General features: G+C 39.0%; 1 protein-coding gene across 3 annotated transcripts in view; it reads right to left on the reverse strand.

Annotated features, from left to right (window-relative positions):
* The window catches only part of CALCR (calcitonin receptor), a 161,974-nt gene that overhangs the window by 57,396 nt on the left and 79,612 nt on the right, over positions 1-24,966 (reverse strand). For 2 of the 3 annotated variants that reach the window (XM_071429008.1, XM_071429009.1), the window contains exons 2-3: positions 12,901-12,988; positions 2,592-2,745 (exon numbers count right to left, since the gene is read on the reverse strand). In XM_071429008.1, coding sequence (XP_071285109.1) covers positions 2,592-2,745; positions 12,901-12,988 — 242 coding nt within the window. The remainder of the gene's footprint in view (positions 1-2,591; positions 2,746-12,900; positions 12,989-24,966) is intronic. The other variant, XM_071429010.1, reaches the window with a different exon arrangement.

Raw genomic sequence — 24,966 nt, forward strand, 5'->3', positions numbered from 1 at the left:
GTGCTGTTGAGGCTGTGGGATGTTCCCAGCCCCCAAACAGCAAAACTCGGCTCATTGCTGATCCCTGTTACAGGGATTGTACATGCCATGGTCCTCAGAAATTGTGCTCCAAGGCTGCTTGCTGTAACGTGTAACATGACTCATTGTGGATTTATACAAGAAACACATTGAACTCCCCCTACACTTGCTGGTTATTTTGCATTCAAAACCAGTTTGTGTTGGGGAAAAAGTATTTGTCACCAAGATCATCAGGTTAAAGTGAAATAGAATGAGAAGATGCATTTTAGCTTTTTTTCACTCTGGGCCTGAGAAAGTATTAAAATGAAGGTTGTTTTTGAAAGAATTGTAATAGAAAGCACCTAATAACCACTGCAAGTTATTAACATATAACAGTTAGTTCCTTCTAGAGCTTTTGAAACTATCCACAGATAAACTTTCTAACTGGAGCAAAAAAGCTGTAGAAAGACATCTGAATTGTTCCAACTTGCACCAATAACTGTTTGTAAGTCAAGTAGTTGTTGATTAAAAATAAAAAGCATAAAATTTAAAACCAAATTTTTCCCAGATTAGATCTTGTTCAGAAAAGAAATTTTTATGCACACTTTTTCTTCATTAGCTAAGATTTTATGCACATATATTTTTCAGTTATCAAGTTAAATGTGCAAATGTTACTTGTTCACTTAATTATCCAATCACCATATCAGCAGTTTGTTATCTTTCCTTCAGGCATTGTCATATTCTTCTATATCTTTGAAACATATCTGAAAAACTTTTAGGAACATTTTTGTTATACCAAAGAAGAAGAAGGAGTAGAAAGTGATTGCAATTTGAGCTTGTTTTTGAAAAGTAGTGCCAAATGGAGTTGGAGGGAAAATCTAGTTTTAAAACTTTAAATCCTTTGCCTGGCCTGATAAAGAAAAATAATCACATAGGTCAACCCATGCATCATGGACTTGTCTTCCAAGGTAATTATCAGGAGATATATATATAAATATATATATATACATTTTATATATATATGTATATGTTCACATTTATCTTTATCTGTCTATCTATGTATGTATACATATACACCCACATATATATATATATATATACGGACACACTGCTGTTCTGGGGGTGTGGTCATGTCCTTCCATGTGCCTGAGCTCCTCATTTTACAATGTCTTCAGTTCAGAACACAACTTCAGTGGTGCTGGCACCATTCTGTAGTCACCCAGTACCCTCATTCTGAGTTAAAAATGAATTGAGTGCACGTTACCATGAACCAACAGCCCCCAATGGCGTCACTTAAATTTAGCTGCCAGATGAAGGAATGCAGGCTGTCCTCCTGCAACAACACTGCCCTTGAGAATACTACTAGGAAATCCTGTCTTGATACATATAAATTCCCAGCTCATGCTGGAAAATCAACCCTTTGCAACTTATCACACAAGGAAAGTGCAAAGAAAGGTGAATCCAGTGGTTACTGTCAATGGATGCAAAAATCAGGTGTTTATAGAGGTGGAGACTAAAAGAGTAATCTAACAAGAAACAGTAAGTTACTTCCCCTGCAAGTCCAGCAACTAAAAGGCTTATTTTAAACTGAAATATCATTCCCTCTATCCAATAATCCTGTTTAACTGCTTGTGGGTATTATTTGCCTGAATCAAAACCTATGTTAAGCAGCGGAAATCTCTATATTCATTCCCAAACAGTTCTGCATCAAGACCTGATTATCTGTCTTAACATCTAACTCTTTTTTGAGTCTTACAGATCACAGCAAAATTTTTAAGATAAGAGCTGTAGAAATATATTTATTCTTGTATTACAAAAAATCTCACATTATCTGTTTTTGTTAATTGTTTAAAGTATATTTTCCCTTTAAACTATGACCTCAGTATCTGTTTTTTGCTTGCAGAAGTCTCACACTTCCTGTGCTATATTTTTCTCTAGCTCCTCATATCTTCATTCAGATCTACTGTGAAAAAAATGACCAGAACTCTCAGTCCCAAACAGAAATGCTGTTTTAAGTACAATTGCAGTACCACTATTATTTGTCATTTCCCTTTTTATTAATCTTTGTGTATGCCTTCTATTCAATAAAGATGTTTTACAAACCTCTTTTATAAGTCTCAGTGTTTTATAAACCTCTTTTTCCTATTGTTGCTGCTGAATATAGAATATGTGGAGCTTGTGCTGGTACAGAACACGACACCCAGCAGTCAATACAGAAATGACAAAAAATTGAAACACTGAGTGGAGCAAACAGAACAACATTTATATTTAGGGTTCACAATCAGGTGTGACCTTGCTGAGAGGGTCAGGGAAATGTTATTCCTGAAGCAAGAACAAGAAAAATTCAAGCAGCAAAGCACTGAGCCTGAAATGTAGGTGACAGAGGGAGGAAGAGCTGTTCATTCCCTGGGCTCCTTCCAGGCTTTTTCCTTTCTTTGCCCTTAGGAGGATGCTAAGTGTGAGTTTGATTACTGCTTGTGGAAAAGAAACTGCACCCTGAGGAAGACTATGGGTTAGTATAGAGAAGAAAATATTTCTTCATAGTTCTATAATCACACATGGCAAAATACAGATTCTTAAAAAACCTTTTTTACCTTTTTTCTTGTATGGAGGAGCTCTGTTCATCCTCTCATAACATTTGAACTGCGAATCTATTATCTTCTGCCGTATGACTGAATTTTCAGTTACTACAGGCTCTAATGTAGTATCAGTATAATTTACAGCAGAAGAAAGACTTGGAACAATTCTCTGTATGGAAAGGAAAAGCTGTTAGTACAACTGGATAAACAAAGAGGATTAAATTTATAAAAAGTGAGGGCAAGAAATTTCTATTACTCATTCTTGAAAGGCCTTTTATTTTCACATATGTTTATCATTATGATGGGCCTTGTACTACTTGCAAAGTAAATGCTGAATTTTATTAGTTTACCTCATGAAAACACAATCTTTTAACCAAGCCATTTTTCTTGGTGAAGAGATGGTCATTAAATACTTGATAAAGTCATCAAAATATTTTCATTTATTTTAGTGTCTGCAAGAGAATTTTCTGTTAAACCCATGTATTTCTGTTCACTTGTGCTGATTTAACTCTAGACAGTGCAGACAAAATACCTCAGTGCCACAACCTTTGCTTTGAGCTTCTGCAACAGTTAAGGTTAAAGAACGTAGAGTTTAAACATCAATACCTGACCTTAGCTCTTAGTTAAGTACCTAAGCAGACCTCCTAAATTTGATAGTCTAAATAGCAAGGTCCTCTTTGATATAGTGGCATCTTCTGAATGATACCATTCTGAACTGCCTGCCTGTTAAAGGAAAGGATCACTGCCTTTGGAAGGCAAAGATCTCAGCTAGAGAGGTCAGTTATGCTCTTTTGCCCTTTTACCTTCCATCCATCCATCCATCCATCTATCCATCCATCCATCCATCCACCCATCCATCCATCATCCATCCATCCATCCATCCATCCATCCATCCATCCATCCATCCATCCCCCCTGCCCTCAATCACTCCACCCTTCCTTCCCTCCCCGCCTTGTACAGCCGAGGTCTGTGAGCAGAAATGAAAGTGTGGAGCTTTAGTTTGTTCTGTTCTGCCTCAATCCTGTATCATGACTCTTCTTTGCTTGAGGGTGATAGTAAAAAATGAGTTCCTCTGCTTCCCCACTCAAAAGCAACATTGCTGTAGCATTTTCCTAGCATGACCTTCTGTTTTCCCCTATATTATGTGGTACTAAAGCCATCACAACACATTTAGATTCATTTGCAGGCTGCTTCAAAATCTAGGACTCTCATAAACATACAAACTTGACCTTTTTTAGCAGCAAATGCTAATACAGAGATCTTTAGGCATGCATTTGTAGTTGTTTGAACTTAAAACATGACAGGTTTGAAAATTCAAATATCTGCTTACATCTTACATTTTGCTGCCCCTTCTTTATGTCACATCACAGGCAATTGTATTCCATCAATACATTACTTTTTCCCCCCATTTGCATGCTAAATCACCTTTGTAAATACATGGCAAAACCAGTATGTTTGACTTTGTTGAAAAAAAAAGCCATTACTTTTTTTATGATACTTCTGTACCAAACCTTGTAAACTTAATCTTTTTATACTCTTATATCAAATCAATTATGCTTTTCTAATCTCATCTCATCTCATCTCTTTTGACACAGATGTTTTCAACTGTATACACCTGCTAGCTGGAGGACATGGAGGCAGCCAATCTTGTTGTACTTAAGTAGGTGCTTGAAATAAAGTAGGAGGAATATGAATGAAAATATTTTCTGGCAGAGATAATTTTATATAAATTTTAGATGTATGTATACATCACCGTCTCCCCCTCCCCCCAAGATATATTTGGACAATGAAGCCATTTGGAACATTTCATTTGGCCATCCAAGTGAAAAATTTAGTATCAAGAAAGTCAGAACACGAAATACAGAAGCCAAGCCAAACATCACATACCCATTAGCTTTAAAAAGACTAAGGGGAGCAGCTGGAGTCTCCAAGTATAGTTTAAAAACCAGCCAAGCAAAATCCTAAATCCAGCACAGGAAAGTGGAGATGAGGTTCTTCAGACAACCTCATCTTTGTCTTAGCCCTTCATGTCCATGTCCATGGCACAGGCTCTGGTGCTTCTCTGAAGTGATTAGTAGATACTGCATGGTAATTTTTTCCATTCTTATTTTGAATAATACCTCAGTTCCAAACTGTTTGTACTCAAGACAGAAATACCAGTTTCATCACAGGATGCTAGGAGGACTTCTGTGGCAATGCCTTTCTTCTTGATAATTTCTCTGCAATTCTTGGCCAGTTTGGGAACTCATCCATATGTGGGATGATGGTTTTGAGGGGTGAAACACAATTTGGACACTAAAGTCACAGTACTCTTATATTTTCATTACTTGCAGTGTGTAATTCCTGAAGAAGTTGGCTCTTATTGGGTACAGTTTAATGAGAATATTCTGATCCTTGGAGGTAGAGAGTACCTGTGATGGTGGATAGATTAAATGTCTTGCATTGTGCACAAAATTATGTAGGAGTGTTCAGCTATGTAACCAGGAGGCCCATTCTATTGCCCGTGCACAAGGCAATCGTGGAGCAGCTGAAGCTGCCAGTGAAATTTCTACTGCCCACATTTAGACCAGAAATTCACTCAGACAGATAAAAATATGGATGAGTTGGGTCACTAAAACTCATCAGTGGAAATCACTTAATGGCCTCCAGTAAAATGAAAGCAAGTTTGGATAAAAGTTGGAATAATAACACTAGATTTATAATTGTCTCTGTCCTAGGGTTACTTTATGATGCTTTTATCCCCAATTGTCTGCTCTGTTTATGCTGGATATTATATTCTGTGCTTTCAAGACTGGCTCTGACAGCAAAGGTGGGGAGAAGCACAGTTTCTGTTATCAGCCTCACTCACTCCACATTCGGCTGGACTGTGTTGTCTGAGTAGGGACAGGGCAGAACACCACACTCATTTTGCTTTTTAGCTAGTTAGCTAGTTTAGCTAGCTGAGGGAGTCTGAGCTTTCCCAGGCTGTTTTTCTCTCCCTTTTCTTGGAACCATTTGAACCTGCTCCAGACCAGGACCCACGAAACACTGAGAAGCTTGCTGGGGCCCATTCTACAGCCTTTCCCAGTGCTGGAGGGACTGATAACCATGCGGCCACCCACCAGAGAGACTTTCTGAATTTGTCATCTCTTCAGAGCAGTGAATGAGTTTTATCATCCAGTATTGTTCATTTTTTGTGCTGGGGGTGTTGTGTCTGTTAAATCAACAGGTTCTTTCCACTTCTCTCTGAGGAATCCTTCCCAAACCAGCTGTGGGGAGGGGCGATGTGGGTTTGCTTTCTGGTGGGGCCCCCTTTGGAGGTTTTCTCCCAAATTTACCCTAAACCAAGACAGTCTCTTAAATTATTTTTATTCTTTTTTTTTTTTCCCTTTTTTCTTTTTCTTTCTACTAAACACAATGACTCAAGAGTTCTCCAAAAATCTTTCTGGGCACTTTTTATGTAATTGGATAGTTTGTGTGGGAAATCAAATTAAGGGGTTATACATAGGTATGTTATCTGTGATATGTCCTTTAAATCTACTCTTTCCTTTGATTGCTATTCCTCATTTTTGTTTGCCTAGATCTGAAAAGCTGGCCTTGGAAGCTTGAACACAATTTTCTTCTCCATATGAATCAGATTACCACTTCAGCAGATAAATGAAATATAAATGTTGTGGCTTTCTGGAGGTGGAGAAGTCATATCCCTGTTTCAAATACTGTGTTTTTTACCATCCAAAAGAGAATCCTATGTCCACCACCCAGAATTTAAAGCCTGACCTCCCAAAGTCAGTCCAGTGGGCTGATGATCCAGCCTTTATATACCTGCAGTCAGACAAGAATTTTGATGCAGTTTGTGATGCCAGGTGTTATTACTTGTTTTAGTCTCCCTCACCCCTTACTGTAGTGGTCAGAAAAAGGCAAATGGGGCAGGAAGACATCTCTGGGTCATTATTATCTTTTCAGAAATAGCAGGAGCTTGGCTATGACTACATGGGAGAGAAAGTTTAGTCTGTATTGTGTTAATGGGAAAGGTTGAGAATGTCCCACGAATATCTGTGTATCAGTGTTTGTATAAGCTCTCATGGAATTAATGGTTTTGACTCACCTCTTCTACTATGTTTTCATTGTTATGTCAATGTATTTTAGAAATCAAGACTTAAAAGACACATTTGGACCACAAAAATCCAAGGTTAATTAATCTTTGCCTGGCAACTACCTATAAATATTTAACCTATAAAATATGGAACAAATTTTAAATGTTCATAGTTCATTAATGCACATTAAAAAGCCTTCCCATCCATTCATCAGACACTTCAGATGGAAATATAGATGATGTTTATACAATAAAGGAATGCCTCATTCATTTATAAACATTCTTTATTAAGGAGAAATAAATAATTCACAATAATCAATGTGATCATTGCTTAAAAATGCACTGAATTCTTCAGAAGAAAACAGTTTAAGTGATGGCCCATGCAGCAGTTTAGCAGCCGTACATATGATGTCACTCCTAAAAGTCCAAGTAAATGACGTCATACATACGACCACCAAGCCACCACGTGACAAATGACTGACATAAGAGAGTGAATTATCATTACAAAGAGAAATAACAGGCTGCTGGGAATGCTGGAGTTCACTTTATACCTGGAATGAATAAAGGATTCTCATAAAGCAATTTGGCTTCATTATTAAACTATACAGGAATGAACAAACAATGCCCTGGTTTCTGTAAGAGTAACTGCTGTTAACTTGTGCCAGGCTGTGCCTGTTTCTGCAAGGGAGAATCCAGATGAAGTAAGCATAAAAGTATTTCACTTTTTCTTCCCCACAAAGTATTGGACACGATGAACAAGCATCCCCAAATATTTTTGTTCTGCCATCAAGGAGCTTGTAGGACACTAACACTAACTGTATATGACATTCAGGAAAAGAAGGCATTTGTAGCTGTCTTTTTTTCCCCCCTCTTCCACTAAATATAGTAATGTAGCAAGAATTATTGGTGAGCTCAGGCTAGTAGAAATTCTGGATTCTCTAACTGTTTTTTATTGATTTCAACAGCTCAATCATTCATTTGGTATAATTCTTTTAAAACTACTGTGTGCAGTCATCTCTTTGTGGATCACTAAACTCCTGTTCTTCAATACATCACATTTTAGAGGAAGAGCTCAGCATGATTTAGATGAGTTGCAGAGCCCCTCTCATATTTTGATTATGTTTGAACTACTTTTCACAACTGCTAGTGTTGGGACAGATAAGAAAACAACTGTGATACCTTAGGAAGGTCATTAGCATATGATATTCAGTAAACATAATCATTTCTATCCATCAGAAGTGTGCTAGGAAGCAGCAGGCAATTTCTTTGGGGAAACACTACAACATGACATGTTTTACTTAATCACTGAATGTTAGAATTTTCCCATACTCTATCACTGTTGGAGCAGGATGGTAATTATCTCAGTGAGATCCCATATGACTAACATGGTAGAATTTGGCAGCTGTTTAAACAAGCATGAGATTATCAGGTGCTGTAGATGAAGACAAGGCTGTTGTAGTGAAAAGCAAGTCACAGATCTTACAGTTCTTTTCCATTTCTACAAGATTTGCTTACAAAGAAGCTTTACTTTCATTTTAGCCTGATAAAAACTGTGGGCTAATCCAGAATACTTCATGGATATTTTCTTGCAGCCTTGATTATCCTCTTGTGAGAGGCCTCTTTACTGCAATCAGCTGCATAGCAACAGCCTTGTTTTTAAAAAAAGAAAAGATAGTCAAAATGTCCTGATCATCCCTGAACCTGGGTGAATAGAACAGAATACAGCATTCCTATTTCTTGGGAAATTATGAGCAGCTTGACTCCCAGATTCTCACACTAATTCTTACTGCCTTACAATATCAGCAGTTTGCTTTCCAGAGCTTCCCTTGTGTGAGAACCTGTTGCGAAATCCCGAGTGCACATACTTACAGCATGAAGCAACCCATAAATATTTACACAGGGAGGTGTGTATGCAGAACAGCAGCTTCCAAAGGCATGGTCTAAGGTGATGAGACCTAGGGAGATCTCACCATCCAAGGCTGGGGAAGACTCTGGGCTGTCAGAGAAGAGGGCTCAGAAGAAGAGAGACAAAGGAGGCTGTGACAGATCTTCAGCAGCTCTTCCAGCCCATGGGAGATCTGCTCTGGACCAGATGCTGGAAGAGATGCTGTCTAAGCAGAAAAAGGCTTGTTCTCACAGTACCTGCACAGAAATGGGGTTCAGAAATGCACAGAGAGCCACTGAGCTGAGCATGAGCAGGAGGCCAGTGGAGTTTGTGGCCACACCACTCCACCAGTGCGTGTTGCACTCTCAGCTGTGAGGATCAAACAGAGGCAGCATGGGCAGCTCCCCCATCATGGTGACAAGTGCTTGACTAATGGTTCTGGAGACTTGAAAATACCCTACCACTGTTCCAAAATACACCAGTTTATGCAGTTACCAAAAATTACATTTAGGTTTTCATATAATTAATTTTCAATGTTTTGTGAACAGGAATTATTCACGAGTCTTTCAGGTGTTGGAAAGAAGTATCAGACTCTGCATACCTTTGTGACTGAGGCTTGGTAACAATTTAACAGACTTGGACTCAGTGAATGTTCACAGTTTGTTTTTTGCTCAAAATGAATTTATTTTAGAATAGAATATTTTCAATTAGGTCTAGTGGGCCTAATTGAAAATAGTGTGGCCTTCAGCTGCAGCATCCATTTAGTCCTTACTATGCATGTTGTGGTTGGCTCAGGACACAAAATTGGAGTATGTGGGAAAAACTACTTCATCAATCCTCATTTCCGGGGCCATTTGTAGGCACAGTTCTTACTCGAGAAAATAAAGCAGAAAATAGAAATCTCTTCCATCAATGTCCTGAAAAATTGATTGGTCACACAGGAAAGAGACCCAAACCTTCTTCTTCTTCCTCATTCTCAGAAGTTTGATGCTGCTGGGCACACTGTGCTGATGCTCCATTTTTCTTGTGAAGAGAAACGTGCACTGAGGACATGAACTAATTGCTCCAGCATTCCAGGGCTTACGTACTTGAAGAAACAAATCTCAGTCACATTCTTTGGCTCTCAATAATTGCAAAAAACTAGAGACCATCAGTCTAAAGTGAACTATGACATAATGAACAATTAAATTTTCTCATTTTTGTAGTAGAAGACTATATGGTGATGCATTATCCTGCATTCAAAAGCAAGGGAATCCATCAAAGAGGAAGACAATAAGGAATTGCTTGTATTTCTAGATTAGGTTTTGGAACAACTCATGCTTCAGGTTTTTTTGGCAAAGACGGGTTATTATGGATCATGGAATTGCTATCAATTCTGTGCAAAAAATTACACGCATAAAAGAGATGGTTTCCATCAGAAGGTACCAAAAGCCCTAAGTGACAAGTCTAAAGAAGGCGGTGGAAAGGAAGTGTCTGTGCAACTAAGTAAGTAATTTTTTGTCTCTTACAAAATATTGAAGGAGAGATACGAGAAGAATCTGGGGAGTCTTCCACAAAGCACTAAGTGTATAGAGGGCAGGGTGTGCTCCAGCTCTGAGATTGTGTTAGGGAATCACAGCTACACTAACAAAAGAGATTTCAGGTAGAAGTCTCTCCTACTCAACAGGGGTGACCACCACAGGGGAAACACCAGCACCTACAGTGGGACAAACAACACAGAGGAGAAAACAAGGATCTCAAAAGTTGTGCTGCTTTTCAACAGCTCACAGTGGTCAACTGGGAGTGCAGGTCACAAATGATAAGATAACAGAAAACCATGAAAATCATCAAAGAAGGGAGATCTAGAGGGTGTCTTGTGGGGTCGGTAGAGCCGAGGATGGGAGATCACTCCTGTCTATGTCACAAATCATCTTAATTACTGTATTTACTGTATTATTAATTACAGATAGTGGCTGATATGTCTCACAGTTCTTGGAACAAAGGAGTGGTTTGAAGAACCAACAGAGTGGGAACCAACAGAGCCTCTTTGAAAGAGAGACACCCTTTACTCGTTACAAACCATAAATACAATGCAAAAAATGAATGGCTTCTACCATCTGCAGATGGGAAAGTTTTTGGAAAAATGACTGAGGTAAAATATTTTTCATATTTGATCTCACAGCAGTTTCTGAATAAGTTTCATGATGGAAAGAAAAGCTTGTTCATGGTCTGCTTCTGTGACTGTGGCTTCTTCCCTACCAAAAGGGAAATTAACCTAAGAGATGTCAAAGTAGAGCATGGTATGCCCACTGCAGTGGGGAAGGAAGGCACACAGAGAATGGAAGCTTGAAAATCTAAGTTAAATTATCCATTGAGGTCAGAATATTAAGTGCTCTTTGGTGCAAAGATATTTAAAATAAATGCAGATGCAGATCTCACTGAAGAGTTTTTAAAAGAATTCCTCCTCCTGGAATGCTGCAGGAATGAGCACAGACCTAACATTGCACACATGCTGTCATTGGTGAGAGATTTAAAAGATCTGGGGACAACAGGGCAAGGATCAGTCCTCCAGGGCTGACCTACAAACCCATGCTGTAGGTCAAAGCACCTCAAGTGCTCAGAAGTGCTGTTGACAGTTTTAGTTATCAGAATATTTACAGTCCTGTCACTTGACTGGGAGAAAAATAATCTGGATCTATTTCTTCATTTGGCACTGGCTTTTTATAGGAAGAATTGTTCTTTGTCAAGACCCCTATCAAGCTACGCAGATCAGATGGGATTCAAACCAGAAGAAAGCTGGTCTCTCTCAGGCACTTTGTTACAGACATTTCTGACCATGGGCGATTTCATAGCCAGTGCATTGTCACATGCATCCTTGTAGGACAGGTAGAACAGCCAACCCAAACGGTCACAAACACCAGAATACTCTAGTGTACCTCAGAGTAGAAGACTGCTCTCACACATGGAGATGATTCCTCAAATCATTAACTAATTATGGACAAATTCTTTTGGGACCAAGTTAGCAGAAATGTATTAATTCTCTTCAATTATTTCTCCATCTCTTCAGCTCTTCTTTGATGGAGGGTCCTAATCCTGAACCATGAATTCAATATTTTACTGAAGTAATATGTTCTTTGCCGTTCTCCTGGATTCTCCATGATCTCATTTAATTGTTTTCTTTTAACCTCTTTCTATCTATCATTCTCTTACTGTTCTCTACTTTCCTTTCCTTTTTTATCTATATAAATTTAAGTGGCAAACAGCATTGTGGGCAAGCTCTGCTAGGCTGGGAGGAGACGTACAACCCAATAAGTAAACCAGGTAGGGCAGTTGCTTATGCTCTCTGACATATTTTCTACAGCATATGAATTTCTTTTGCTTCTACAACACAGGATTTGATGAGGAGTTGCACAGAGGTATTTCACATTCAGATGTTAATGAAGATGAGAGGCAGAGAGGCAGGAGGAGCTAATCAAGAAAACACAAGGAGAAGGAGAAGGAGAAGGAGAAGAAGGAGAAGAAGGAGAAGAAGGAGAAGAAGGAGAAGAAGGAGAAGAAGGAGGTCTTCTTCAGGAGCACAGAGCTAGAGTTAGGTGGGGACTAAGGTGGCAGGCATCATGCAAATTACTCGTACCACACCAGGGTAGTGAGGTGCTTGTTCCCAGTAGCATCATTCAGACATATCCTGATAATTCTGTAACTTAGACTCTGGGCAGTATTCTCAATTCTGACTGCCTGTAATGTCTGTGATTTTCTGATGATCAATAGTAATTTGAGGTTTCACAAGTACAGTTCAGCAAAAGGATTCAAGGTATTCAAGGTGAGAAGTATTTAGTCAGGCAGAAATGAATTTCCTATATTTTTAGAACCACAATTACTCAAAAATGTTGCATACATTAAAATAAATGTAATGCTGATACAAAACAGTTGAAAACAGCATTTGAACTGATAAACAGATTTATAAGATTATTTTTCATTTTGGCTGCCTTCCTAATATCAGATCAACTACAAACAGTGCAAATGCATTGCTACTTAAGTCAGTTTGTCTCACAGAACAACATTAAAGGCAGTTTTCAAACACACATGTTCCCATGACATGCTGTAGCCTGTAAAACACAGAAATGAAAAGTCATATGCATAACCCTCTTCAGACTTGCAGTTCTGTCTCACCAAGAAACAATGTATTCAAGTTCAAACTTTTATTAGATAATCTTATTAATCTTCTTTTGAAATTTATTAGTAAGGAAACTCTTCCTTCTCTTTCTTCTTCCCTTCCTCCACTCTTCCTGTGGAGTATAACAAGTATAACTTGGTACTCTTTTTTCTCAACATCACCACAACTTTAAATACAGCAGTTGTCATGAGGAGTTCACTTTTCTTGTACTTACAGTTAGAAGGATGATGAGTAAGAAGCAACTCTGGGTTGTTTTTTTCATTGTGGAGTCTTCTTGGAGAGACACCTTGTAGATGACCCTTCTGGGAATTAAAGAACAAAAATAAAAGCATTATTGGACTTTTCCTTTTACGATAAATTCCTTGTCTTTGTGTATGAGCACATTTTTAAACTTAATCTAGACTCTGTGTGTGTGGTTGTTTGAGCAACCCCCAGCCTTACATGTGCTCAAGTTTGGTCTACTTGGAAGTTGGTACACATTAAATTTAGTCTCCTTTGTGGAACTCTGGTGGTGAGTACAGATGGTGTGGGGTACATCTCCATGTTACTGGGTCACCAGCAGCAGATCTGGGTTAAACTCTGTGTCTTTGCCAGCTGAGGCTACCTTAGTTGTCCCTTTTCATCTGCTTCTAACCTAATACAGAGCTGCAGACTAATGAACAATCTGGATATTTTAAATCTGACTTGCAAAACCCAGAAAGATCCACTTTGCAAATAAGTGTAACAGCAGCTCAAAAGACATGTTTGTGGGGCTAGGGAAAGACAGACTTTGAGTAATCTCTAGCCAGGTGAACAAGCCTGTGAGCAGGAAAAGAGAAACTGGGAACAGCACGGTGGGATTGCATGCTCCATGATGCAGCTGGGTGGCTGGGCTTTGGACAGACACACAGCAGTGAAAGCCTCAGGCCATCAGGCATGACTGCTTCAGCACAAACTACTGGGGAGGCACAGCATGGACACAACTCCACAGGTTTGAAGGGAACTGGGCCAGCAGCTTTTTGGTTTTCTGGGTTTTCCCTACATCAACACTTCTCCGGCCTATCTGGAAAAAATGTCCAGGGGCCACCAAGTATAATCTTATTGCTTCACAGTTGTGGGAGTTCAAGCAAGCAAAGCTCTTTGCATTAACACATCATTTTAAGTTTTACAAAAATGTAAGTTCTGTATTAAATGAGAAATGCAGCTTTTGTCAAAGCACATTGTGCCTTCTGATGTCTCACAGACCACTCGAAGTGTATGTGCAGAGCAACATAGGACATGGGGCAGTGATCACCTTCAGTCACAGAAACACTGTGAGCACTCACACACCTTCATTTTTCTGAGAGCTTTAAAACTAGGAGTTAGGTGTTTTTCTACATGGACAAACAGTCCTGTGAGAACCCTACTCATTTGAAACCAATGAATTTAAAGAGAAAAAGGCACAGATACTTGGATGCTGAGTCTAGTTGACATGCAGTGAATAATACAATGACTTGTGTAACATTTGTCTCAGCAACAGCATTGTAACAGCTTTTCTCATCTTTAAATAGTCTGGAAGGGCACTCATTTTCAGAGGGGAAATGAAATATTGTCCTCATCTAAAGCAGAAATACGTAATGTCAAAATCTAACAAAGGTGTGGCACTTCCACTTCAATGTAGCACATGTGATCCAGTCATATGTAGCGCATGTTGCAGTCCTGTGTCACTTAGATTACATAAAACATAAAGTGATGGCAAACAGGGCTCAGAGGATTTCTCTCCAATAGGAAGTAGTCTTATTACTGTCTGAATCTTCCCAGAACCATTCTGCTGAGTCAGAAGTAGTGCAAGATGCAAATGATCCAGAAATAATATGCAGTTACACTGTGGGCCACAAACTTGGATTTGATTATTCATGGTAGACAACTCAATTGAAGCAAAAACTGGACATCTAGATCGAGAAAAATGCCTGGAACTGTCTGCATATTTTCCAGGCTCTTCCCTGCAGTTTGTATTGGTTCAAACTGACAATAAAGATTAATGAATGTCTCTTGGACAGCTGTACAGTGAGTACGAGCACAAGTATGGTGTTCATCCAGTTACACACTGTACTGCAAAGTGTTCTGCAGCATGGTGTAAAGCCAGTCAAGTGGGTGCTTCTGTTCTTGTTAGCATCATCACTTCTGCTACATCTGTAGGGATTTTTTATCAAAAGGGAGCACTTTTTCTTACAAACTGTCAACAGCTTTAAAATACACAACAGCTCCTACCAATGGCACAGAGATTAACACAATACTGTGACCTAGCAAGCATGAGCAAGATCAAAATCAGCTGAATTTACCTGCTATATGTCTGTGTTTCCTGCACTTTGTGCCAAGAGTGCCTGCAGCACCAGGCTGGGTTACAGCTGTAGATCCAGGTAAATCTTTTCCCTTGTGTTAATTAAAATGACTGTACTATATGATACTACATATGAGTAAATGAGTAAGAACTATTTCCCATGCTGAATCTTAGCTAGTCTATTTATTTCCAGTCATTTTTATTTTAGCCAGCTGTAACCACAGGAATAGCTGACATGCCAGATAAAGTCCAGCACCTTTTTTGTCTTTTTCACAGAAATCTTTTCATCTGGCAAAAATTTCAAGAATAGTTGAACAACAATATTTTAACTATAAAAACTATAAAGCTCCTGACTAAGAAAAATATTTGTCTACTTTAAGACTGGCCCATAACACTACAGCACACAGGCTGGCATCAGTACTGGATCAAGGATGATGATTTCATTGAAATGAAAAGATACATGCAAATACAAAGTGCTGGTCAATGGGCAGGGCAGAAACAACAGGGAGGCAGAAGGATTCACAAGGGAAACCCCAGGAGATGGGGTTTCCTCTGTCAGCCTCCAGACAGAGGAACAAATCAACACCTCCATGGCTCTGACCCCATCTCCAGTGATCCAGGTTCAGGTGTGACATGCCAGACAAGCTGGGATGTGCAAAGCAGAATGCTCAAGTGCCTGATGGTTTTGGTCTTTTGTGCTAGAAGGATCACTTTTTCACATGGACTCTACAGCCAATGGGCAGCGTGCTTGCAGCTGGAGGAAAGCTGGACAGCTCTGGAGCTTTGCTGTGAGGAACAGAGGGTGGAACCAGAAATGAGTCTGCTCCCCAGTGTGTGCTCACACCATAACTCAAGCACACATGGCAGTACCCACAGGAGGCTCTCCATGCCTTCTCCTGGCTGCTCAGGACCACCTGACTTGTGCTAACTCCACAGCCACACTATAGCGCCACACTATAAAGAGGTCAGGAAATTAGTTTTCAGCTGCACAATTTTAAAATCTATTTAAATGGGGTTTTAAATTTATTTTCTTTTTTACAATTACAGATGGAGAAACAATAATATTTCAAGCTGTTTTAAGAACAGGTATTGCAGATGTTTTAAGGTATGCATGAGTTTTTCCTGAGATGATGCTTATGACCATAAACAACAGGAATTATAGATGATGTACTGATAGTTCTTAGGATCACCAGAGCTTATTTATTATGGCAATGTAATACAGTATAAAATTACACCAAAATTTGTTTCCTTTGCCGAAGTTCCCAAGCAGGTTTTAGGTGCTATGCTGATTCCTGTTCCTATAATATTCAGCCTTTTTCCCTAAGTACAATGATGTACTTATTCAATGTTAAATTAGTATAACATGCTGCATGCATTTCAATTTTAGAATATCCTTACTTAGGGGTTAATCATAAGCACATTGCTAAAGCCCAGTACTTTTCTATGATTGTATTAATTCTTCAGCCCCTGTTGCTTATAATAGTTACATATGACATTCCTGACTGTTATTTAAACTAGAATATTGTTCTTTCTTTCTTTGCAAAAGTAGCATTTATGTAGCTCATTGTGTGCTAAGGTATTCCTCCTGCTTCAGCTGTAATAGTAATACCACAGACAGCTGGAGATTACACCTGAAACTTATCTGAGGATGAACACAGCATCCTACTCAGTGATGACATCTCTTTTGTCTCTGTCCAGATGTCTACAGCTATAGTGCTGTGCTGAACAGGCCTTCAATTACAGTTACCACTGGCTTATCCAGAAAATGGGACAGCTCTCTCTGCACAGCCATTTGCACAAGGCCCAAAAGGGATGTCAGATTTAGTCAGAAAGAAGGGTTCAAGAGGAAGATTTAAAAGAAGGCAGTAGAGCAACAATTCTCTGCCATGTTCTGAAGAAAAGTAAGGAAGAAGAAAGAAAGAGAGAGAGAGAGAGAGAGAGAGAGAGAGAGAAAGGAAGGAAGGAAGGAAGGAAGGAAGGAAGGAAGAAAGAAAAAAAGAAAGAAAGAAAGAAAGAAAGAAAGAAAGAAAGAAAGAAAGAAAGAAAGAAAGAAAGAAAGAAAGAAAGAAAGAAAGAAAAAGAAAGAAAGAAAGAAAGAAAGAAAGAGACTGACTGGAAAAAATTTAATTATTCTGCTTTGATAAATCTGCAGTGCCATCTTTCACAATACTGTTGACATACCTTTAGATAAAGAAATTATTTTAAAAATGGTTTTCAAAATAGGAATTTGAGGAGTTGTGGCTAAGTACAGAAGTGTAATGCAAAAATCTCTTTCTCAGTGTGTTCATTATACTCAGAATTTTTGAAACTTCACTTGCAACCTCCCTACTAGGCTGCAAATTTCTTTGGGAGCTTCTTTTCCACCCCATGCAGCTTTCTTAGGGTGACTAGCTGGGTACACACCTCAAACCACAAGGTCTCTCTGTTTTCTCATTTAGATAAGGCTTGCAGACCCTCCTGGGGAGCGCCTTGCCACTCAGCACAGAAGGCACCAAAATGCTCTGCTTGCATTAACCCTGGACTGGGAAACACTGGGCAGACACCACTGAGGAAGCCACAGGCAAGCCAGCAGATCCTGCTGCTGTGTTTAAGGATTTTGGATCCAGGGAGGAGGTTGCAGGTCAGTGTGTGTAGCCAAACATGCAGACAGTTTTGAGGAAAGTATTAAAATTATCCCCTCATTCCCAGTGGGATATTTTACCCCTGGGTTCCTAATTTAGGCTACTGCTTTGAGCCAGGAGTGAGCCCTACATCACCCTTCTATAATCCCAGGTTTTGTGCAGACCAGAATTGTAGTTATAACCCCATCAGGAGAGGAAATGCCAGGAGTTTAATCCCCATGCCTGAGATGGGAGTAGAGCCAGTCCCTCCTATTTCCCCAGAACATTCTTTAGCCATTAGCCTGCAATAGTCTTGAAATGGCTTAAGGGCCACCAGGATCTCTTGGTATTTCCAATAGAAATGGTGATTGCTACTCAGCTATTTCTCATATGCCAAAAACTTTTGACCATCAGTCCCAGGCAGAGAGATGGGTCTCCTTACAGCCTCTAGTCAAGTGTCCAGGGAGATGAGGCAAGGCAGGAGATGTATCTACTGTCTTCTACTCCTGCACTCCCTGTGACTTATCTTTGTACAGTACCTCAATGTTTTGTTTAACCTTCCTTTTCATACAGGAATCCCCTGAGAAATAAAAATTCCACATTCTCAGTTTCTGGTGTCAGGCACATAAAGACATTGCAACATTAAAACTGCAGGTATCTAGGACACTTGCAGCTTATCTCATTCATTTTGGGAGTCTCGGAGACCCAAATGCTAAGTTGTGTGATGACTACTCAGTTGTTATTGTAACAGATCACAGTTTCCATTAGCTTGCCTGGTGGAGATTGTGAACTCCATCTTGAGTGTGTGGTATGTTAACAAACTGAAACTATCAGCCACAGCAAATAGGCAATTTCAGGTTTACACAGAGGAAATGACCAAATAGTTCTGATTTATTGATTCATTTGGATTACCTGGGAGCTGCAACACTTGGTACTTCATTTTTCCATTTAAAAACATTCAACAAAAAAAAGGGGTTATTTTACCTTAGGTTTCCCTTTAACCAAATCCTTTCCAACAAACAAGAAGAAAATAGGAAGAAACTAGCTACAAAATTGTCTGTGTCTATTTTTAAGGTAATCACAAAGTTTTCTAAGCCCCCACATTACATATCTGAGCAGCCAATGTGATCATACACACCAGTGGGGATACTGAAGATGGAAAGGAAGAAGTTTATTGTATTGTTGTATTACCCAGTCTAAGAAATTCTTAGACTGGGTAATACAACACAGGCAAATATACTTTGACAAAAAAGCAACAACAACAACAACAAGCCAATATATACACTTTGAATAAGAATTATTTATCTACGACTTTAAAAATATACGAGCCAAACTATCCAGAAGGCTTTCAGGAAAGGCTGAACATTTTATGAAACAAAAGATGGTAAAGCATCAAAGGAGTTAGAGGAGCTGATTTCTTCCACCTGCCAGGGCAAAACTTAGGAGGGGACAGCTGAGGTATTCAGCTGAGCACTGATACAAATTCTGTTTGTATTACATGTAGATAGGGGTGGGTGTTGTGCTTCTGCATCCTCTAATGACTGTAAATTGAGGGTTATGCCTACTGTTTGTTAGTAGCCAAAAAAAAAACCCAGTAGCCAAAACCCTCTTACTTCTTCAGAGCTTAGGATGCCATTGCCAATGACCCTCTTGGCTGTTGGACAAGGGGTTTTATGAGGTTGCAAGTAAAAGCAAAGAAAATTTCAGGAAGAGACTAGCAAAGTATATCAGCAGATTTGTTGGCAGAAAAAACTTGGAATATTTACACAAACCAGACTGTGTAATTCGTTTTGAAAAACTTAGTTTTAGTCTTTTGCAAATGTCTTCTGTGAAGTATTTTAGCCCAAAATGTTAACAGCATTACGTGAAGAGTTGCATACCAAGCAATCCTGGAGTTCAGCATCTACAGGACCCTCCATGCCTTGCTGCATTTCTCTGAATTTTACAGTGTCATACTGTTTTACCCAGAAATAGTGCCTGAGGGAGAAGGTTTTATGCGTTTGCACCACAGGCTCTGGTCATACAACCAGTGGTTAAAGGAAGAGGCTTAGAGATGGAGGAGATGGTGAATAATAACAGCACATCTGCATAGATCAGTTTAAGCTTTTGTGGAATTGAAATTAAAAGAAAAATGACTTTTATGCTTTTGCAGTGAAAGAAGAAACAACACATGCAATTATGTTTTTGCTTCAGACATTATGCAAGACAGAGAGTGGATCACACCACAGTGACTCTGGAAAATGAGTTCATCGCCTTCTATCACTATTCAGAGGATACACTCTTGAAATAAACTCACTTTTACAAAACAATGATTGCTCACATAAGAATTATGTCAGGCTCTCAGCACACATCAAAGTATCATAGAGTGGTTTGGGCTGGAAGGGACCTTTAAATATCATCTAGGTCAAAACCCCTCTGCCACACGCTCCACTAGTCCAAGTTGCTCAGGGCCCCATCCAGCCTGGTCTTGAACACTTTGGGGGATAGGGCATCCAAAACTTCTGGGCAGCTTGTTCCAGGCTTTCATCTCCCTCACAGTAAAAAATTCTTCCTAATATACAGTCAAAATCCACCTTCCTTCAGTTTAAAAGCATTGATCTTTTCCTGTGACTGCAGACTCTGGTGAAAACTTTTCCCTATCTTTCTTGTAAGACCCTGTTAGCGACTGAAAGTAGCTCCCTAGAGCCTTCTCTTCTCCAGGCTCAAGACCTCCAGTTCTTTCAGGTTTTTTCATAGGAGACAGCTCCAGCTTTATGATCATTTTCATAGCCTTCTCTGGACTCATTCCAACAGGTTCACATCCTTATAATGCTGGGGCCCCCAGAGCTGGGTGCAGCACTCCAGGTGGTCTCATCAGAACAAGCAGAGGAGCAGAATCACCTCCTTCAATAGACTCACCTCACTGCTTTGGACGCAGCCCAGAATACAATTGTCATGTCACAATGTGCATACCTGATGATGAAGGCTTTAATTTTTTTTAGTTCTTACAATCAAATTTGAAATACTGAAGTTAAATGCAAACCTTACAATTCTGAAGCAACACTCAGCATTTTACCAGCTCTGCTTTCAGTAATAGGTAACAAGATAAAAGCAGCAACATTTTAAAAAACTTGCTAAGTGCCGGGAAACGTTACCATGTTGAAGTCAAATATTTCCAATCTGTGGAACAAAGGAGGAGAAAAAAAAAATTGAAATTCTGTGTAACAAAGCAGAGGAATAAAATCTATAGCAGAGCATTCCTGTTATTCGGAGTGCTGGATGAGTGGGACTGAATGAAGCAGCTTTGGCCATTGGTCCACATTCAACAGATGAAAGCAAGCACACTGCAGGAATGCCTGGTTCATAACTGAACATTCCTCAAAGAAGAATACTTCCTTGCCATTTTGCTGCATCATTATGAATCTCTGACTTAGCATGTCACGCAGTAGTACAGTATAATTTTAGCCTTTTAGGCCCAGCTGTGAAATGTCTTTTGAAAAGTGCTTGAAATTCCTGGAAGATTTTGCAGCAGTGCACGTACAATAAGAAAATATGCAATTATCTACTCTTGAAGACAGTGCAGCTTGGACAGAGCCAAAAACTTGGGATGAATACTACCCTGCTGTAAAATAAAGTTTTCAAAAGAATTACATACATTTATGTCAGACTAAAATCTTTTACACAGCCTGCAAAATTAAAGCAGAAATTTAGAATTATTCTCTCTATATATAATATTTTAATAGGGAATGCAGATTTCACAGCCCTTATCACCTTTGTGGGTAAGATTAATATTAGTATAATTTAAAAGGAGAATTGTATGGGTACAGTTAAATATACATTGCTAAAGAAGGTAAAACACGCTACACAGTGTCAGTAAAAACTTTTGAGTTAAGAAAAAAGCCATATGCAGGGTTGCATTATAACTTTAGCTGGAGCATCATCCCAACAGTACTGTACCAATAGCCTAGACCTTACATACCAAACATGCCTGTCAATGTATTTAAAACTACTCTAACAAATACTTGACTTCAGTAGAGCAAGAATACAATAACAAGGCAGACCAGGATGGACTTTGGAAGCACACATAAAGAGTTAGGGAAAAGTAAGAAAAACTGCAAGGTAAGAGGTGAATGTAAGGTAATTTTTCCAATTGCCAAATTCTTTCTGTATCACCCTGGAAGAATCTTCAAATAATTGGATAAATGTAGCCTCATACATTACATTCTTCCCTCTTGGATCAATACTTGTTTTGGTCAATACTTTCTTGATTTGACATATTAAGTTTTTTGTTAAAAATTTTTCTTTTTGTTGCAGCACATACTGCAAAAAAATAGTCATTTAATATTTTTTTTCAGCCAGTTCCCTCTCAGTTTTCCATTCAGTTCTTCTTCAGGCAAACTCCCACTGGTCTTTTTTTTTTATCCTAAGCATACATTCCTATAAATTATTAGAAGCAAGTGAATATTTTATGGGGTGGGCAAAAAATCAAGAAAAATATTATAAGTTCTTATTATGTCAATGTTTTTATATAAGTCATATAAAGTGTGAAAAGTACTACAAGTAGGTTGTTTTAAATCAAATACACATGACATACAAAGCATTTTGTTTTCACTTGACAGAACAGCCCATGCTACAGCTGGATGTAGGTTTCAATTCTACCTCAAAAAATATTCTGTGTGAAAAAAAAAATTCCTGTGTGCAAATAATGCATTTTTCTTGAGTCTGATTCTGATTTTATAGCACTTTTGCTAATAATGAGTAAAAATCTTGATTTTTATTTGAGGTCAGGGTGCATAATTGTTGATCTCTAAGGGTTGTATCTAAGGTATTCTGGGGGTATTTTAAATTCCATAATAGAAGGAGACAAGTTTTGGGACATTCAAACCGTCTTGTGACAGTCACTGGAAAAGGCTTTGCGTGTCTGTGGTCTCAATTAACTTTTAAAGATACACCAGTTGGTTTAACTAATAAATTTTTTCCCTCTGCTGATACATCTTGCTTTACCTATGCTCTTAAATTGTTATATCTACTGCAACACTGATACTTCTGTACTACACCTATGCTACAGTGAGTAGAAAATTGACCCTAAGCTGTCACTGCATTTTACTATATATTTACATCTAATCTAAAGATAAATAAGGATACAATCATGTAGTGATTGATGGGGACATAAGAAAAAATTGGTAAATCAGTAAAAATAAGATTATCTGCATCAGTTATTGCAGATTATTTGAATATCATGGATGTAGTGCTTGGATATTGTGTTGTCCCTGTCAGGAATTATGGCACCATTACTATAAAAGGTTAAATTGAATGTAAACACCTAAATTTCCAGTTTCAATTAGGGCAAAATCTACACATTTCTCCCTAAGGCATTATACATTCATTTCAGAAGTTCAACAGGGCAATTTACATACAGTAAAGTACTGTGAACTGGCATTTTCCCAAGAGGTAGTTATTAGCAACTAAAAATTCAGTGGAAGGCTTCCAGACTAACATGCATGAAGAGATGCACTTTCAATGATAACTATGCAGGTGAAGTTCACTGTGCTTATGTTAAAATAAAGGGTAAAATGAGTCTTTGCCAAGACCTGCAGAGAACGGGTTACTGTTTTCTTCGTGGTTCCTCTTTTTATCTGTAAATTAGGGTGGATTAGCAAGGAATACAGATGAGGGAATGGGAATCACCTGAACAGTGAGACAGGTCATTACTGGTGCAACTCACTCATACACTCCAAGAAAATTTTATAAAAAGCCTTTTGTTCTTTGTCCTAAACATTGCTCTGGGCTTGCAGTCTGGAGTCCAAGGTTTGTCCAAGTGTCCCAGAGGGACAGCTGAATCCAGATGAGACACTGTTTGCAGGAAAACAAGGCCAGGAGATGGCTAAAATAGATGGTGGCTAAAATGTGTGCATGCACCTTGTGAGCTGAAAGGTCCATCATTACTCACTACGAATATTAATGATGACATTTCAGGCACACCAGCTGCCAGCCATGCAAACAGAAGCTCTGGTGACCTCTTCCTCTGCTTATAAATATTAATAATCAGAAGAATTTTCGTAACCATTTGTGGGGTTCAGAGTCTCAGCAATACCCTCCACAGATCCTAAATACATGTGGTTAAGAATGACCAGCCACGTATCACAGAGGTTTCACTGGAACCCAAGTAATCAGGTCCATGGAAAAAAGCTTAATTTTCTGGCAGATCAGTAGTGGACACAATATTAAAAAAAAACCAAACCAAACCAAACAAAAAACCCAAGAAAAACGGTGAAGCATGAGAAAGCCAGCACAAAGGAGAAACAATGTCTTTCACCACAACCTTCCTAGCCAGGAAGAGCAGAGCAGAGGCTTTGGATCTGTAAGTCTGCATCTTTCTGCCAAGATGAGCTATCATGAATACATTCTTGAGAAGTTAGTGAATTAAGCTTAGTGTATTAAGCTGCATTTATTGAAGATCTCTTCCTACCCTGCATTCTGTGGACAACAATGAGAGTTTAGGCTGACTCTCACAGATTTCAGTTTCTCATTTTGCTTTTGCTGTCCATTGTTTGGGGAGTAAGATCAGAGCCAGATCCTCAAAGTGTCAAGGTTCTCAGTGCCTTCAGCAGAGCTGCCCTTCTGTGAGCTCTGGCTTTTTCTTCTTTCATTATATGTGTTGAGTGGAGCTCTGAGGCAGCACTGGGAAAGAAACCTACTCACCTTGAAAAGGAAAATGGCCTAACATGGGAATGATTTCTTGTCACTTATGTTGGCTCCTCAGAGCCCATTAAATGGTTTACTGATTTTTTTTTTTTAATTGGCCTCTTGGCAATGTCACTGTCTCATTTGATATTACTGTTATTATTTTAAAGTTCATTCATTTGATTTTGTTGTCTTTTCATGTGTTATTTTGTATATGACATTCTAGTCCAACAAATAGTGTGTAGCCTAATTTTGTGGGCACCAGTGGGGAGCAGGGCTTTTCAAAAGCATCTTGTTAGCCAAGGCCAGTAAGTCAGGCTGGGGGTAAAGCATCATGTGGTCTGGCTCCCACCTTCTCCATTGTTAGCACTGGAAGCCTTTGGGGCCATTGCAATTCTCAATCAAGTCAGTCAAAGTCCAATTACAATCACTTATAATGTATTTCTTAAGGATGCCAAAACCAACTCCAAATGCTTCCTGATGCCAAGGTTTGCTTTTGGTAAAGTCTTGATATACACTGGCTGAAGAATGTCTTTAGCAGGGTTTTATTTTGCTGGGGCAGATGAAATTTATTTCTGGCTCCAGTACCCAAAGGATTCAGAACCAACCCCAGAATGACAGCTGAAGTCACTAAGTACAAGCCTCCAAGTTTTGAGTCAGCTGAAAACATAGAGTCAGTTTTCCTTTCTGAGCACATTCCAGACCCATGCAGGTGCCA

This window comes from Agelaius tricolor, unplaced genomic scaffold (assembly GCF_023055355.1).
Source record: "Agelaius tricolor isolate 1412-34295 unplaced genomic scaffold, bAgeTri1.0.p SCAF_6, whole genome shotgun sequence".
Lineage (NCBI taxonomy): Eukaryota > Metazoa > Chordata > Aves > Passeriformes > Icteridae > Agelaius > Agelaius tricolor.